The 13,253-nt window shown below is 48.9% G+C and overlaps 1 protein-coding gene across 1 annotated transcript in view; it reads left to right on the top strand.

Moving 5' to 3' along the window:
• Window positions 1-5,198, top strand: part of MN1 (MN1 proto-oncogene, transcriptional regulator) — a 34,670-nt gene extending 29,472 nt beyond the window's left edge. The window contains exon 2 of the mRNA XM_014875046.2: window positions 182-5,198. Coding sequence (XP_014730532.2) covers window positions 182-369 — 188 coding nt within the window. The 3' untranslated portion in view covers window positions 370-5,198. The remainder of the gene's footprint in view (window positions 1-181) is intronic.
• The last annotated feature ends 8,055 nt before the right edge of the window (window positions 5,199-13,253 follow it).

Below are 13,253 nucleotides of genomic sequence, written 5' to 3'. Positions count from 1 at the left end.
CGGGATCTCGGTTCGGTTCGGGGCGGGGGAGCCGTTCCCATGGCGGTGACTCGGTGATGGTTACACAGCATCCTCCGAGCGGAGGGATGCGGGTCGGGGGGAGAGGGTGTGGCAAGGCTGCTGGCAGGCTGTGAATTGATGAGGTTTCGTGTCCTAACGTCTCTCTATGAACCCTTTCCAGCCCACGACCTTCCCCCGAGCAAGACCTCGGCGGCGGCGGCGCAGACGGGCACCCACCTGCAGTGCCTCTCGGTCCACTGCACGGACGACGTGGGCGAGGCGAAGGGCCGGACTGCGGTGCCGACGTGGAGGTCCCTGCACTCGGACATCTCCAACAGATTCGGGACTTTTGTGGCTGCCCTGACTTGAACAAAAGAAATTATTATTTTTTTTTTTCTTTTTTTTTTTTTTTTAATTTCAAAGGGCCGCTACTGCTAGGTGGACTATTTTTCTAGGTTGGTACCTGCTTAGTGGCATATGGACTGGAAAGGGTTAATTTAAAGTAAACCTCAACTTTTTTTTAATCTTCTGCCACAGTATGTTACCAGTGTTAACCCTTCTGCAGTTAGCACACTTTTGCTTAAGATTTTCCTGCTAGACCACTTTTTCCCATTATTCTGTAACCTTGGCATACATTTATAGATGAGGCCTTTTCCTTTTTCATCTCAGTGTGTGTCCAAGTCACGTATGTCATAATAAGACAAAGATTCTCCTCTTCCTCCTCCTCCTCCTCCTCCTTTTCTTCCTCATTTGCTTTGTTTTTCTTTTGTTTTGTTTTGTTTTGCTTTGTTCAGTGCTTATTAGGATGGTGATCCTGAGGAGCAGCAGTTCAGGAATAAACACCAGTGAAAGCAAAATGGTCAGCATTAAATCATATGTTACAGTGACACCCAGCCTTTGCCAGTCTCATGCAAACCAAGCAGTTGATGCTCTGTTGAATGTTTAGGCATGGACCTGCCCTTTCCTGAGAGAATGAGGCTCTGCTGTTAAAAAGGTTCAGCCTCGTTTTGCTCTGTGCCTCCTGGTGAGGCCAGGATGCTCCTTCCTCTGTGTACCTGGGTATAGCCCTGGGATGGAGCTCTGTCATGAATGGGCTGGTTCAGGCACAGCAGGGAAGGTATGAAGAGGTTTTTCTAAAGAAATCTAATAGTCATTATCTCCTCCTCCAAAGGCCTAGGCTCTATCTTGCTTGCCTGGGCCTGGTGGTGCTCCTGCAGTTCCCACTTTATTCATGCTGGAGAAGAAAATCCCTTGTACCCTGCCCATTTTTTGCCCATTTTAAACTGCAGAAAGATGCTGCTGATTGGCAGCAGGTCCGGTGTCCCTTGCATTTACCTGGCAGTGCCCCAGCCCCTGCCACAAGAGGTCCCAGTGTAGTGGCAGGGGTCGGGGACGGCCCAGGTTGGAAGATGCAGGGGGCTGTGTGCTCAGGAGTGGCATTTCCTAATCTGCCAGAGCAGGGAGACCTGGTTTCAGAATCCCCCAAACTCATTCAAGGCCCCGTTTCTGCCACACACTGAAGAACAGCATTGCTGGATGCACACAATAAAAGGAAAGCCATACTTTCCTGCTCGGGCTAGATAATGCTCATTCGAGACGAAAGTTGGAAGCAAACCAGATAAACCCACGGCTGACATGATGGGCTGATTCTCCGGTGGTTTTACGTCACACTGTCCATTATTTGTGTGTCCCTGTGCCCAGGAGTGGCCCCGTCCTGCCCTGCGCCTGCAGCTCACCTCCCACAGCTCCTGGAGCTCAGGAACAGCACTGGAGGGCTTGGTTTTGGTTGTGAAATAAAGGTTGGCCTCTCTAGGGTTATTTATTCATGATTTCACAAATGTGTCTCTGCTGAAGGGACAGAGTTGAAGACTGCTTTGTATTTTATCTTTGATGATTGTGCTGGGTCTTTAATTATTTTCACGTAATATTCTTGCTAGACACCAACGGAGAGGAAATTCTGCCTAAAAAAAGCCAAGGGTGGTCTGGAATCCTCACTCTCAGTCGTATGTGGCTTCAGAGAGACTCACAGTGTTTGGAAATGTGATTTGAATGTGCTCTTATTAACCATGCATGGATTGATTTATGGGTCTGGTCAATGAATTGACTTTGGATAAATTTGGATAGTTTTTAATCTTGGTTTTCAATATTATTTTACTTTGTATTAAAGCTGGAGCTTCCACGAGGATGAGGATTTTTGCCCATCCTGGAGCAACTGGCTGTGGAGCTGCCTCACACCCACTTGGTTTGGATCAAAAAGCTGGGATGGTTTGTACCTCTGTCAGGGTGTGCAACCAGGAGCACAAAGCTCCTTCTGCACCTGCAATAAAATGTCACCGTCCCCAGTAAAGTATCTCCTAGTAATCACTGTCATCCCCCTTCTGGAAGGTGCCTCTTTGCCTGTGATTCCTCAAGTCCTGGCTTACCTAAGTATGTGTTTGATTTTAAATCCTGTCAGCAGAGCACGGGTGTTCTGTGCATACCAGAGCATGTGTGCTGCTCTGGGGGGCTCAGTCTGCAGCAGGGGGCCCTGGGATGACACCAGTACAGCACTGTGTTCCATCACTTCGAGCTGAAAATTTTGGCCAAGTTCATGGTCTGGTGGCATTCCTGCTCGGAGTGCAGTCCCTTGCCTTGTGCTTTGTTTTTAGTTTTTCCTGCTGCACTGAAGAGAACAGGTTTTTCAGGCTTCCTGAGGTCAGGGATGCACACCCTGTGCCACGGGAAGGAACCTGTCAGGGAACACCGAGTTCAGATGCTTTTAAAGAGAAATCCCCGTTTGTAGTGGCTTGGTCTCACCCCCCTCAGTTCTGCTGGCTCATTCTCAGCAGCTTGTGCTTCTTTCCTGGAGTGTTGTTCTCATCCACCTGGAACTTGCTTTCTCACTTATGGAAATGCAGAGCATAAGCAATTCCTTTAAAATCAGTGGAATCCTGTGAGATGAGGAGGCTGGGGTGTCCTGAGGCCAGGGACTGTGTGTCAAGGTGCTGAGGGAGCCGTGGGTGTTGTGGCACTTGGCCACCTCTGGCTCTGCAGTGGAGGCAGTGCAGGGTTGGGACTGTCAGAGAGTGAGGAGTTAAGGCAGTGGCTGGCTGTGTGCTGGGCTCACTGGCCGTGGAGTTTAACTGACTCATACAGTCACACACAGTCCTGTTGCTGACCCCCTGTCCATTTGATCTTGATTGAACGAGCTCTGCTTGAGGCAGCTGTTAGCCAGGACCAACCAAACCTGTGCTTTTAGGGTTTTGTTGCTTTTTGCCAAAGATCAGAACAGAAACTCTACATTCTGACCAGGACAGGCATCATGTCCTGCTCATCACCTGGGGATGTGGTACTGACAGCATATACAGAAGGCTCAAGCTTTGTCACAGAGCTGGTGGTACCTGCAGTAATTTTATTTTACCCATTCTCTCCATTAATTTTATACTGAATGCACTGATCAATTTTGTTAACACATGTGAAGTGTCAGCATGTCCTGACACAATAAGAATGGAAATTACATCATTTTCTGAATAATAATATTCCAAATGAAACGTGCTTGGGAGCTGTAGGTAAAAGCCCGTTGTGGAAGAGGTAAGTTGCACTCTTGTGGAGAGGGAAACTGAGGCACAGACAGCAGTGGGACACTGAGGGAACAGTGGCAGGGCTGAGCTCCACTGAGATCTGACCTCTGCTTGCTGTGGAGCCCCGTGCCTGAGACTCACTTCCTTCAGGGGCAGAATTGGGTCAACAGGGGGAGAATTTTATCAAATACGAGTTCCCTGAATGCCTGGGAGAAACCTCCCGCCTGTGTGTCCTACATGGCTTCCAGATGGGGGACATTGTCCAAGAAGCCAAAGACCAGTGGTACGATGCACAGCCTGCTCTGGATTGTGAACAGCAGCTGAAATGTGGCTTTGCCTTTTGCCGTGGGGATTGTCCATGGCCGGCCTCGGGGCTGGGCTGGGGGAGCCAGGACATGCCCCCATCTCCTGGCCCTGTGCCCTGGCTCCCTCTGTGTTCCCTAAAAGAAACCCTGTGCTTAGTCTGCAAGTTACAATGTCGTAGCAAACAGAGAAAAATTTCCCTTGCGTTTCAATTGGGAGGAGTGATCAAATACCTCTTTGCCAAAAAAGGACAGAATAGGCCTCATTTATTCAATACTCTTGCAAATTTTCTCCAGATCACATTCTCTTGGGGTTACTTGCTCTCTGCTGTTTGAGCATCAGTAAGGGGCTTTAGGCTTGTTACTTAGATGAGGTTTTCACAGTGTCTGAGGGTGGAAGGGGATGAGCACCAGAATTCTGTCACTTGGATCACCTGGGGACTTGTGCAGGTCCTGTGGTCTCTGTGGTCACTCTGGGGCTGGCTGGCCCTTGGGAACCTGGCATCAGGACTGGACTTCCAGGCACCACCAATAAAGCAAAAAAAGTTCCAGTTTTGGGAGGTGGAAGGGATGAGGTGAGCACAGCAGTGGGATGGGCACTGGGAGGGTAGGGGGGGCAATAGAAACCAAACTGGTACATTTGACTTATTTTTGTTAAGCTGCAGTGTAAGGTTTTGTCAGCTACTGGATTCACAGCTGTTCAAGGGATGGTGTGTAAGAGCATAACCCGTTTTTATAGAATTGTTTCTTCTTTAATGCTTAAGGCTAATGGAGGAAATAGTCTAATTTTGTCTTAGAAATTCTCTATTAAAATTGTTGCTTTGAGTCCATCCACTCATAGGTTCTGACTGATGAAACTGCAGGTTCTGATTTCCGGCAGTTATAACTTTATCACTATTCACTACCCAAGAATATTACAGCTTTAAAACAGCCTTAAGCAAAAGGATGTTATTTCTTTGTACTAAATTTGGTTCATGGAAAAGAAAAAAAAAAGAAACCTCAAAACACTGGTAATCCGTACTGCATTAGCAAACTCTTCTGAAAAATGTTATTGCACATGTAAAATATGAAAACTTGACTCTGCTGTGTGTTAGGCAATCCTGTAATCTTTTTTTTTCTTTTTTTTTTTTTTCTTTTTTTTATTGTTAAATTCATTTCCTAAATGCTTGGTTGGAAGACTGTGACGATAGCTCATGAAATTGAGTGTTATTTTTCTTTCTTTTTTTTTAAATATGTAAAGTGCAGTCTTCTGTATTCCTGCATATTGTACATATCTGTATATGTTTTACTGAGCAACTAAATAACAATAAATATGATGTTAATGGTGGCTACTCTATATTTCATACCAGCTTTGTTGTTTTTTTAGTAAGTCCTTTTTCCCGGGGTGTGAAGAAGTGAACTGATACTGTTCATATTCAGGTAAGCCCTGGGCCTTGGTACAAATTTGCCCAGGATCTGGGGAAACCCTCACCCACATGTGGCTCCCTGGGGCTCCTGGGAGGTTTGGGGTGCACTTTGCTTTGCTGATTCCTCTCTGCCATCAGTGGTGACCCTCTGCCCAGCAGGATTGGTGGGTTTTAAGTTTTACTTCTTTTTGATCCCGAGGGAGGAGGAAAGGCAGTGTTTGTGGCAGCTGTGCAGTCCCTGCTCTGCAGGGAAGCCCATGGAAGATAAGATCTTCCCCTCTGCCCAGGCAGTACCCCCATGAGACTGAGGACTGGTTGAGGAAAAAAAAAAAAGAGGAACATTCCCACTGGTGACCACCCCCCAGCCTGTCCTCGGAGGGACTGCAGAAATGTGGCCCTGTCTGTACACTGAGGTTGTTGGTGCCCTCTTTGCTGCTGGCTGGTGAAGATGTCTGTGCACCTCTGCCCAGATGCTGCCATGGGATTCTTGGGGCTGTCCTGTCCTCTCTGTGTGTCTCTTTCTTCTCCTGTCACTGGAGCTTGTCCAGAAGGGCTGGACTATGCCTGGAGCTGCTGGGCAGTGGGAGCAGCCCCCGGCGTAGCTCCACAAGAGCCTAGCCCTGCACAGCACTGCTCCTGCTTTGTCCTAGTTGTTCAGTAAAACTGACCACGAGTTCTGTTAATGCTTGGATTCACACAGCTCCTCCAGCACACGAGGCCATTTCTTGGCTCCCAGATCTCCCACTGTGCAAAGGCTCCTTTGCTTCTGCCAGCAGCTGGAGCAGCCCCTCCTGCTCCGGCAACGCTCCGCCCCAAGCTCCTGCTTCCAAAAAGGCAGCAGGAGCTCACTGTTCACTGCACATCACATTAACAGATGAAAATCAACTGACTGGTCTTTGATTTCTGCTCTTGACGCTGGCTTTACTTGTCACCTGCTAACGTCACCTCTGCTGATGCTGGCACGGCGCCTGCCTATCCCAAACACTCGCCTTCATCCCGGGGCACTGTGCTCAGAGGCTCACCTGGTCTGTGTCAGTGTTAAGCATGGATTATAGTTTATTAAGTAAAGAAAAGCAAGTGGTTGATCCTGGAGCTTTTACAGTTCTTGTTCTCCTAATCGTTTCCTGTGGCCTGTGACTGTGCCGAGAGTTGAAATCTGTCTGTAGCTGCATCTCTGCCCGAGCCATTTAACTGATTTAATTACATCCTTTGAGTTACTTTCTGCATGAGGCTTTGGAATTCCTGTCACGGAGGAGGCTCTGTAAATATGTATTGTATGTTCAGCAGTCAGGAATCCATGGCAGTGCAGCTGGATCCCATGTGCTGAGATCTGCTCGGCCCCTCTGCAGCCACCACGAATTCATGTGGCTGCTGGGGCAGCTCTGCCCCTGCAGCGCCAGCCAACATTCCTGCAGTGCTGTTTGGGGTCCTGTGTGTGACTCCAGAATCCTTCAAACTCCCTTTTCCCCAGCTGTTCGGGTGAGCTGCTTGCAGATTGCTGCTGGTGCTATGAAAATAGGGCAGAAGGCATCTCTCTCCATAAAAACCAAGGTAAATAAACACAGGAATGAAAGTTTGGGCCAATAGCATCCTTTTGGCTGAGAAAGTTGTTAGAAAATAGAATTATAATGTGTTTCTTTTAATATTTCCAAAAGTCCCTAGGTCATATGCTTGAAGTGGTTACTCTCCTCCTGGGGACCAGTTTGAAGCACACCCCCCCCCAGTAGTTTTAGCATTATGACCAATAACATCACGTATATTTTGCCTGTAAAATTTTTAAAAACTCTCTTCTCAGGTGAGCTCTGTAAGGCTGTGCCTAGAGGGCAGAGGAGTGAATGGGGGTGATGTCTCTTCCAAGCTCTCCTTTCTGAGATGTTGCCAGAGCTCATTAATGACAGTGCAGGAAGTGGAGGTGACAAGACCTGAAGAAAATCAAGTAGGTCATCTTTGGTTCACTAGTGCAGGGTTGTGCCCTGTTTTCTTATGTGCAGAGCTCTGACCAGCACAACCAAAATGGACAGAGTAGTGGAAGGCCTTTACCTTTTAGTGAAAAATAATAAAAGCAACCAACCAAACATCCCTTTATTCCAGCTGTGGAGTGAGGATGATGTTCCAGGTGATGGAAGAGGATCCCTGGTTCCCTGTTTCCTGCGCTGGCAGGTAGCATGGGTTTGGGACCTTGCCAAGCCTGGGTGGGAGGTGCCAGGGGTGCTCTGACAGGACCTTGGGGGTCCCTGGTGTTGGGACAGCATGTGGAGGGATATGGGAGGTGGGATCTGTGGCTGCTTTGCATTCTCGCTTGGACACGTGTCACCATGTCACCATTGCTGAGCCTTGTTATTTCCTTTTAGATCGTGCTTGTGTCACACCTGTGAAACAAGGAACAGAGGAGGAGCTCTGGTGAATGGTTGCTGTGTCCTCTTAGGAGTTTCTGTTAGCAGTCCACAGACAAAGGAGCTGTTGAAGTGTCACCCTAAATGTGATATTGAAACACTCATTTCAGCCTCCATCTCGAAGGAGGCTGAGAAGTTTGATGCTATGAGGGCTCATGTTCTGCCAAAGTATCCTCCTGCTTCGGGGTTAACTGATGGAGAATATTCAGGGCTGAGCTTCAGGAGGTGGGAACTTTTCTCAATTTCCTTTTATCCTCTGCAAAATGCCCCTCTCTCCCTTCCCCCTTTCTTCCCCCCACCCCCTTTTCTCTTTATAAAGCTGGAATTCTTCCAGACTCTGCTCTGGGCTTGCAAGAAAACTTTACTGTGTAAATTTGCTCTTTGTGTTGGGAGTCCTTTGTTTAAACAGCATTGTGAGCTTGCTGGGGAGGGATGGAAAGAGGGGGAGCTGGGAGGAAGAATTTGAAAAGCCCTGACCCCTGATGAATAAAATCCAGCACATTAACACATTCTTCAATAAATTCATGATTGCAGATAAGGTGGGAGTCCCCAGGGCCGGGCTTTTCATTAACCCCCTGCTGACTAACCCAAACAGACGGAGTGTTTTGTCAGCGCTAGGACAAGCAGAGCCCTTTTGTGGTGGAGGGGCCGGGTGAGCATGGGGAGCGCTCCTCCAGGAAGCCAGGTTACAAAATGGGACTCTATTTCAGAACAAACTCCTTTTGGTTAGTTTGATGAGATTACAGAAAGGAAAAGGCTTTAACAAGGGGCTTATTGAAGCTAAGTAACTGTTCTGAATACAGTGAGGACCAGGGCAGAAAACATATGATTCCCAAGTAAACAGGCACCTCAACAGTATGGCTGGAACAACAAAGCTGGACAAGGTCTGCGTGGTTCTCCTGAGGCATGAGGGAATGCTTGGAGACATGAACCTGTGTGGGAGCCCTGCAATAACCTGTGCACAGCACCCAGCACAGCAGGGCACTGCTGGCCAGGGCACTGCTGGCCAGGGCACTGTGCACTGCAGTGCTGGGCTGGAAAGTGGCCTTGGAGGGACACCCTGTCCACAGTGGGAGGTGTGCCTTGCCCAAGGTTTCAGCCCTTGAAACCTTATTTGTTCCTCTGGTGGAAAGCTTGCTCCAGGAAATATTTTGCTTCTGTGGAAACCTACCCGCAGAATGCTTCCCTCCCATATTAGGGAGGTCTTCTGGGTTGTTTATTAGAATACCTACATTTTTGAATGGTCTGAATTCTGTGCCTTGTGTTCCCAAGTCTTGGTCAGCCAAGCAACTCAGAGTATCACTCAGCCCAAATAAAGGTGTTTTGGGATGAAATGCAAAAAAATCCTGAGTTTGTCTCAGGTTCCTGCCCAGCTGGTGATGATGCTGTGCTTTTCCCATTCTGCCCACCCTCTCAGGAGGTAACAGCTTGTGGTGGACTCCAAGGTTTTCACAGATGAACTGAATCCTGTCCTTTAGGAGTAAACCCAGGTACTCCTGCACAGGATTCTGCACACGTGCACCCAGAACCAGGCGGGTCATGGCACATCCCTCCTGCAGACCTGCACATCCCCCTGGAAAGCAGCTTCACACGAGGGCTGCAGTGCTGGGGGTTGCAGGCAGCATCAGCCCTGCCACCTCCCACCTGAACTCTGCATGCCCATCCTTCTTCCACTGCTGTGGTTTTGGTGTGCACTTTCATTTACCTGCAAGATACTATTTTAAATTATTTCCCATTGCTGCTAACAGAAGCTTTTAGTTAATTTCCATGGAAAAGAATTTCTCTCTTTTGGGGGAACTGAAGTGTTCCAGCTGACTGCTCCTGGCCCCATCAACATTGTGTCTCCTCTCCTAAATGCAAGGGCAGGTGCTGGGTTTGATGCCTCAGAACTTGACTGGCGCAGCCTCCACTCTGTGCTGAGCTCCTGGCCTGGTCTGCCAGCAGCTCTGTGGTGATATTGGGGAAGTGGCTGACAATTTAAGCCTGCAATCCCTTGTAAACAAACACTATGTCTGCCATGGCCTTCTCTCCCAGCAGCAAACATGGCAGGGGCTCCTTTGCAGTCTGTGTGAAACTATTTACATTTTCAATGTTAATAAAGATAGAGGAATATTGTATTTGCGTTAAAATCAAATTATCTCAATTCATGGACCCTCAATGTCCCTTATTCTTAATGCAGTGAGATTAAACATTGTCAGTTTCCCCAGTTAATGGCCCACACCCTCATCTCAGAGAAATCTCTGTGTCTGGCTCAGTGCTGTGCACGGGTTTTGCCTGAAATAACCTCAGTGGAATAACTTCTAACCTCTGAAATAACCCCTAACCCATGTGCAAACAACCTCCAAAACATGCTGGCCTTATGAACCTGGTACTCCTTATCAAGGCTCTCTCTTAGGAGCCCAGGTGAAGGCAGCCCCATGTGTGAGATTACTGCTGCACAAATGCAATTTCTTATTTTACTGCCACTTCATCTCATTGACAAGAAATATCTGGAAGAGAAAATCCTCGTTGTTGGGGTGCAAACAAATGATGGGTTCAGGCTCTGGCCTTGGGTCTCTGTGGCCTGTCTGCCTTGTGCCAGGCTGAGGAGCATTTCCCTCTGAATATCCCTCCTCAAAGCCCTCTCTCCCCTCACTGCTGGCAGAGCAAAGGCAGCAGTTTAATGGTTTGAACACATGGCTCTGCTGGGCTGACATGTTCAACTGGAAGGAGCAGTCACAGCTCCTTCCCATGGAAAATCCATCTGTTCCCCTGCATTCCCTGGTGTGTGGGGTCTCGGTGCTGGGGCAGGGGGGACACTCGAGTGGGTATTATTTGCTGTGCACTCTGCTCAGCTGAGTGATGCTGTGCATGCTGGAGGAGGTGAAGAGGGGGTGTCCAGGCACGTTCCCTCCCCTTCCTCTCCCTTCATTTACTCTTTGAGACTTTGCTTTGTAAGAAAAGGCTGGTTTTTACGTTGGGGCTGTTATTTATTCCCCTCAGCTGTGCTCATGCTTGCAGAGGGCTGCAGAGCCCCTTGGAAGAGCTCCACAGGCAGCCTGTGCTGGAGAGCTGAGGCTGGGTTTGGCAATGGGAGCTGCAGAAGGGGTCTGTTCAGCATGGAGGTCTGGGGATTAATCTGAAGACAAGGTTTTGAGTTTCTTTTCCCCTGAAATAATTTAAGTCTGGCTCTTTCCAGGCACTGGAAACCCTTCAGCAAAACTTGAAGGGATGGTTGTGGGGCAGAGGGAGTATGCTCACCGTGCCCCAGCCAAGCTCAGGACTCCCAGCCCCACTGACACCCAGCAGTGGGGTTGTGTGGGCAGTGGCCATGCTTGGCTGATGTCTGACCATCCCAGCAGGATTTCTGGCTTGGGTTGGCCTCCCTCGAGCACTGGCAGCATGTGCCCACGGTATGGGCTGGGATATTTTCTCTCACACCTGGTTGGATGGGGGCACAGCCTGGATGCTGCATCCTGGTGCCTGCACACCTGCAGTGTGGCTGGGGCATCTCAGCAGTGACACACGGCCATGGGGATGGCACAGGTAGCTCCCAGCCTGAAAACGAAGGCATTCCATCTTAATTTGAGCTGTTAAGAAGTATCTCTTTTCCTGTGATTTATGGGGTGAGATCAGGCTGGGAGGCCCAGGTGGGTCCTGCACAGCCCATGGGGCGTGACCTGGGTCGGAGCCCAGTGGGGCCAGCACAGCCTGTGATGGGGCAGGCTCAGCCTCCCAGCACTTTGAAGGCTGTTTGTGTTTGATGGGCTGATGCGTGTCAAATGCAATCCAGCTTCCCACTGTCTGCTCTGGCAGCCCCCTGAGGTTGGCCTTTGACAGATAAAGCACCCCCTCCCCGAATTTCTGATTTCACACTGATGCACAAACATTCTTTGGCAATTTGAGCCCATTGTATTAAAGTAGTTAAATTCCTTAAGCATGTGCCTCTGAGATGACAGTGGTGATATTCATTACAGAAATACCAGGGTGGTGGCAGTGCTGGCTCTCTGGCTGTGCCAGACCTGTAGCACTGATGGACCCTGAGCCAGTGGGAACCCTCCAGAGGCTGTGGATGAACCACGGGTCCACAGAGCTGGGGACACTGTGGCACACAGTGACACACAGGACACCCCTGCTGTCTGCAGTGCTGCAGCATGCACATCCCTGCTCTCCCCCATCCTTGCTGTGCTGGAGCAGCCACACTGGCCACGGGAGCAGGAGCTCTGGGTGTGTGTGAATGAAGTGTTAAAACATGAATCTTTATTGTGTAGTGCCTTTGTCTTTATGCTGGACCTCAGAGAAATCACTCTGCCTGTCCTAATGTCAGTGTATTGTGGGACTTGGCTATTGGACCTGGTCTGGAAGCCTCCTTTTCCAGCCAGGAGTGCCCATTTGTTCCAGGAATAGCCTGGAAATCGGGAAAAAAAGGTCTCAGAAAGGGAAGCAGCTTTGGCAAATGCAAGAATTGAATTGTTTTTTGCTACGTGGAAGAGCTGGAGGGGGCACCATTGCTGGGATGTGTTACAGTCCTGCCTCTCTGTGAGCCCTCGCCTCAGAAACTGCCCCATGTGATGGAGTCAATTGTGAGTTAAGATTTTGTTTCAAATGTCTTAAGTTATTATTGATGCTTGAAAAGGTTACATCTGCAACTCATTTTCTATGTCACTGACGTTCTTTTCTGACAAATAATTTCAGAAATATGCAGCAAAATGTTTTGGCCCACAACCGCTGCAGCTCACCAAGTGTGCAGACCAAATCTTTACACATTTTGTACAAAAAAAACCTTAACTCCTCATGTTCTCTCACAGCTCTGCCTGCACAGCCAGGCACAAGGAGGACACAAAGTGCTTGCTGCTGACCAGACCTTGCTGCTTGTGCAGTGCCCAGGTGGGTGATGAGAGGCACAGGAGCTCTGCTCCCTTCCTGCTCTCTGCCATGGGTTGGGCTGTGAAGGGCTGACCATGTCACTCTATAAATGCAGGATGGAAACACAAGGGAAAGAAACTGGTAGGTGACCAGTTGTAGTCATGGCCACATCTTCAGTTCCAGAGAAACACAGATGGGGAAGAGAATACTTGGTGGTGATGCCAATCCTTTATAGTTTTGTTGATGCCCAGGATTTGATGTGCAGGTGTTATGTGGTCACAGGACCTGGAAGAGCTTCAGACAACAAACCTGAGAGGGAGAACTCGATCATTTTTCTGGGGTAGTCAAACACTGTTTGCCACTGCTCCCCACCATGGTGTCAGTGACTGCCTGCAGCCAGGCACGCTATTCCTGGGCTCCCAGGAGCATCCCAGGCTGCTCCATGCAGAGGGACAGGCTTCCCAGCTTCCCAACTGCTGTCACAGAATGGGAATAATTTCAGGGAAATGTGATCCAGATCTTTTGAATGAGAAAGCAGTAAGTGTCCTTGACTTTGTAGTTAATGCCCAGGTGTGTGAAGGTGAAATTTTAGACTTGCCTCCTAGGAATCACCATCAAAGCCAAGCATCATTCATGTGGTTTGCTTTGGAAGGTGGAACTTGTCTCTTTACCAAGCACTGCCAATGTCCAGCATAGCATTTGTAACAGATGGGAGCTTTTACAGTGCTGCTCAGACAGAGCTGTGAC

Source organism: Sturnus vulgaris, chromosome 19, assembly GCF_052056855.1.
Source record: "Sturnus vulgaris isolate bStuVul1 chromosome 19, bStuVul1.hap1, whole genome shotgun sequence".
NCBI classification, from domain to species: domain Eukaryota; kingdom Metazoa; phylum Chordata; class Aves; order Passeriformes; family Sturnidae; genus Sturnus; species Sturnus vulgaris.
Note: the sequence above shows the minus strand (reverse complement) of the source record. Positions and strands in the feature narration are given on the sequence as shown.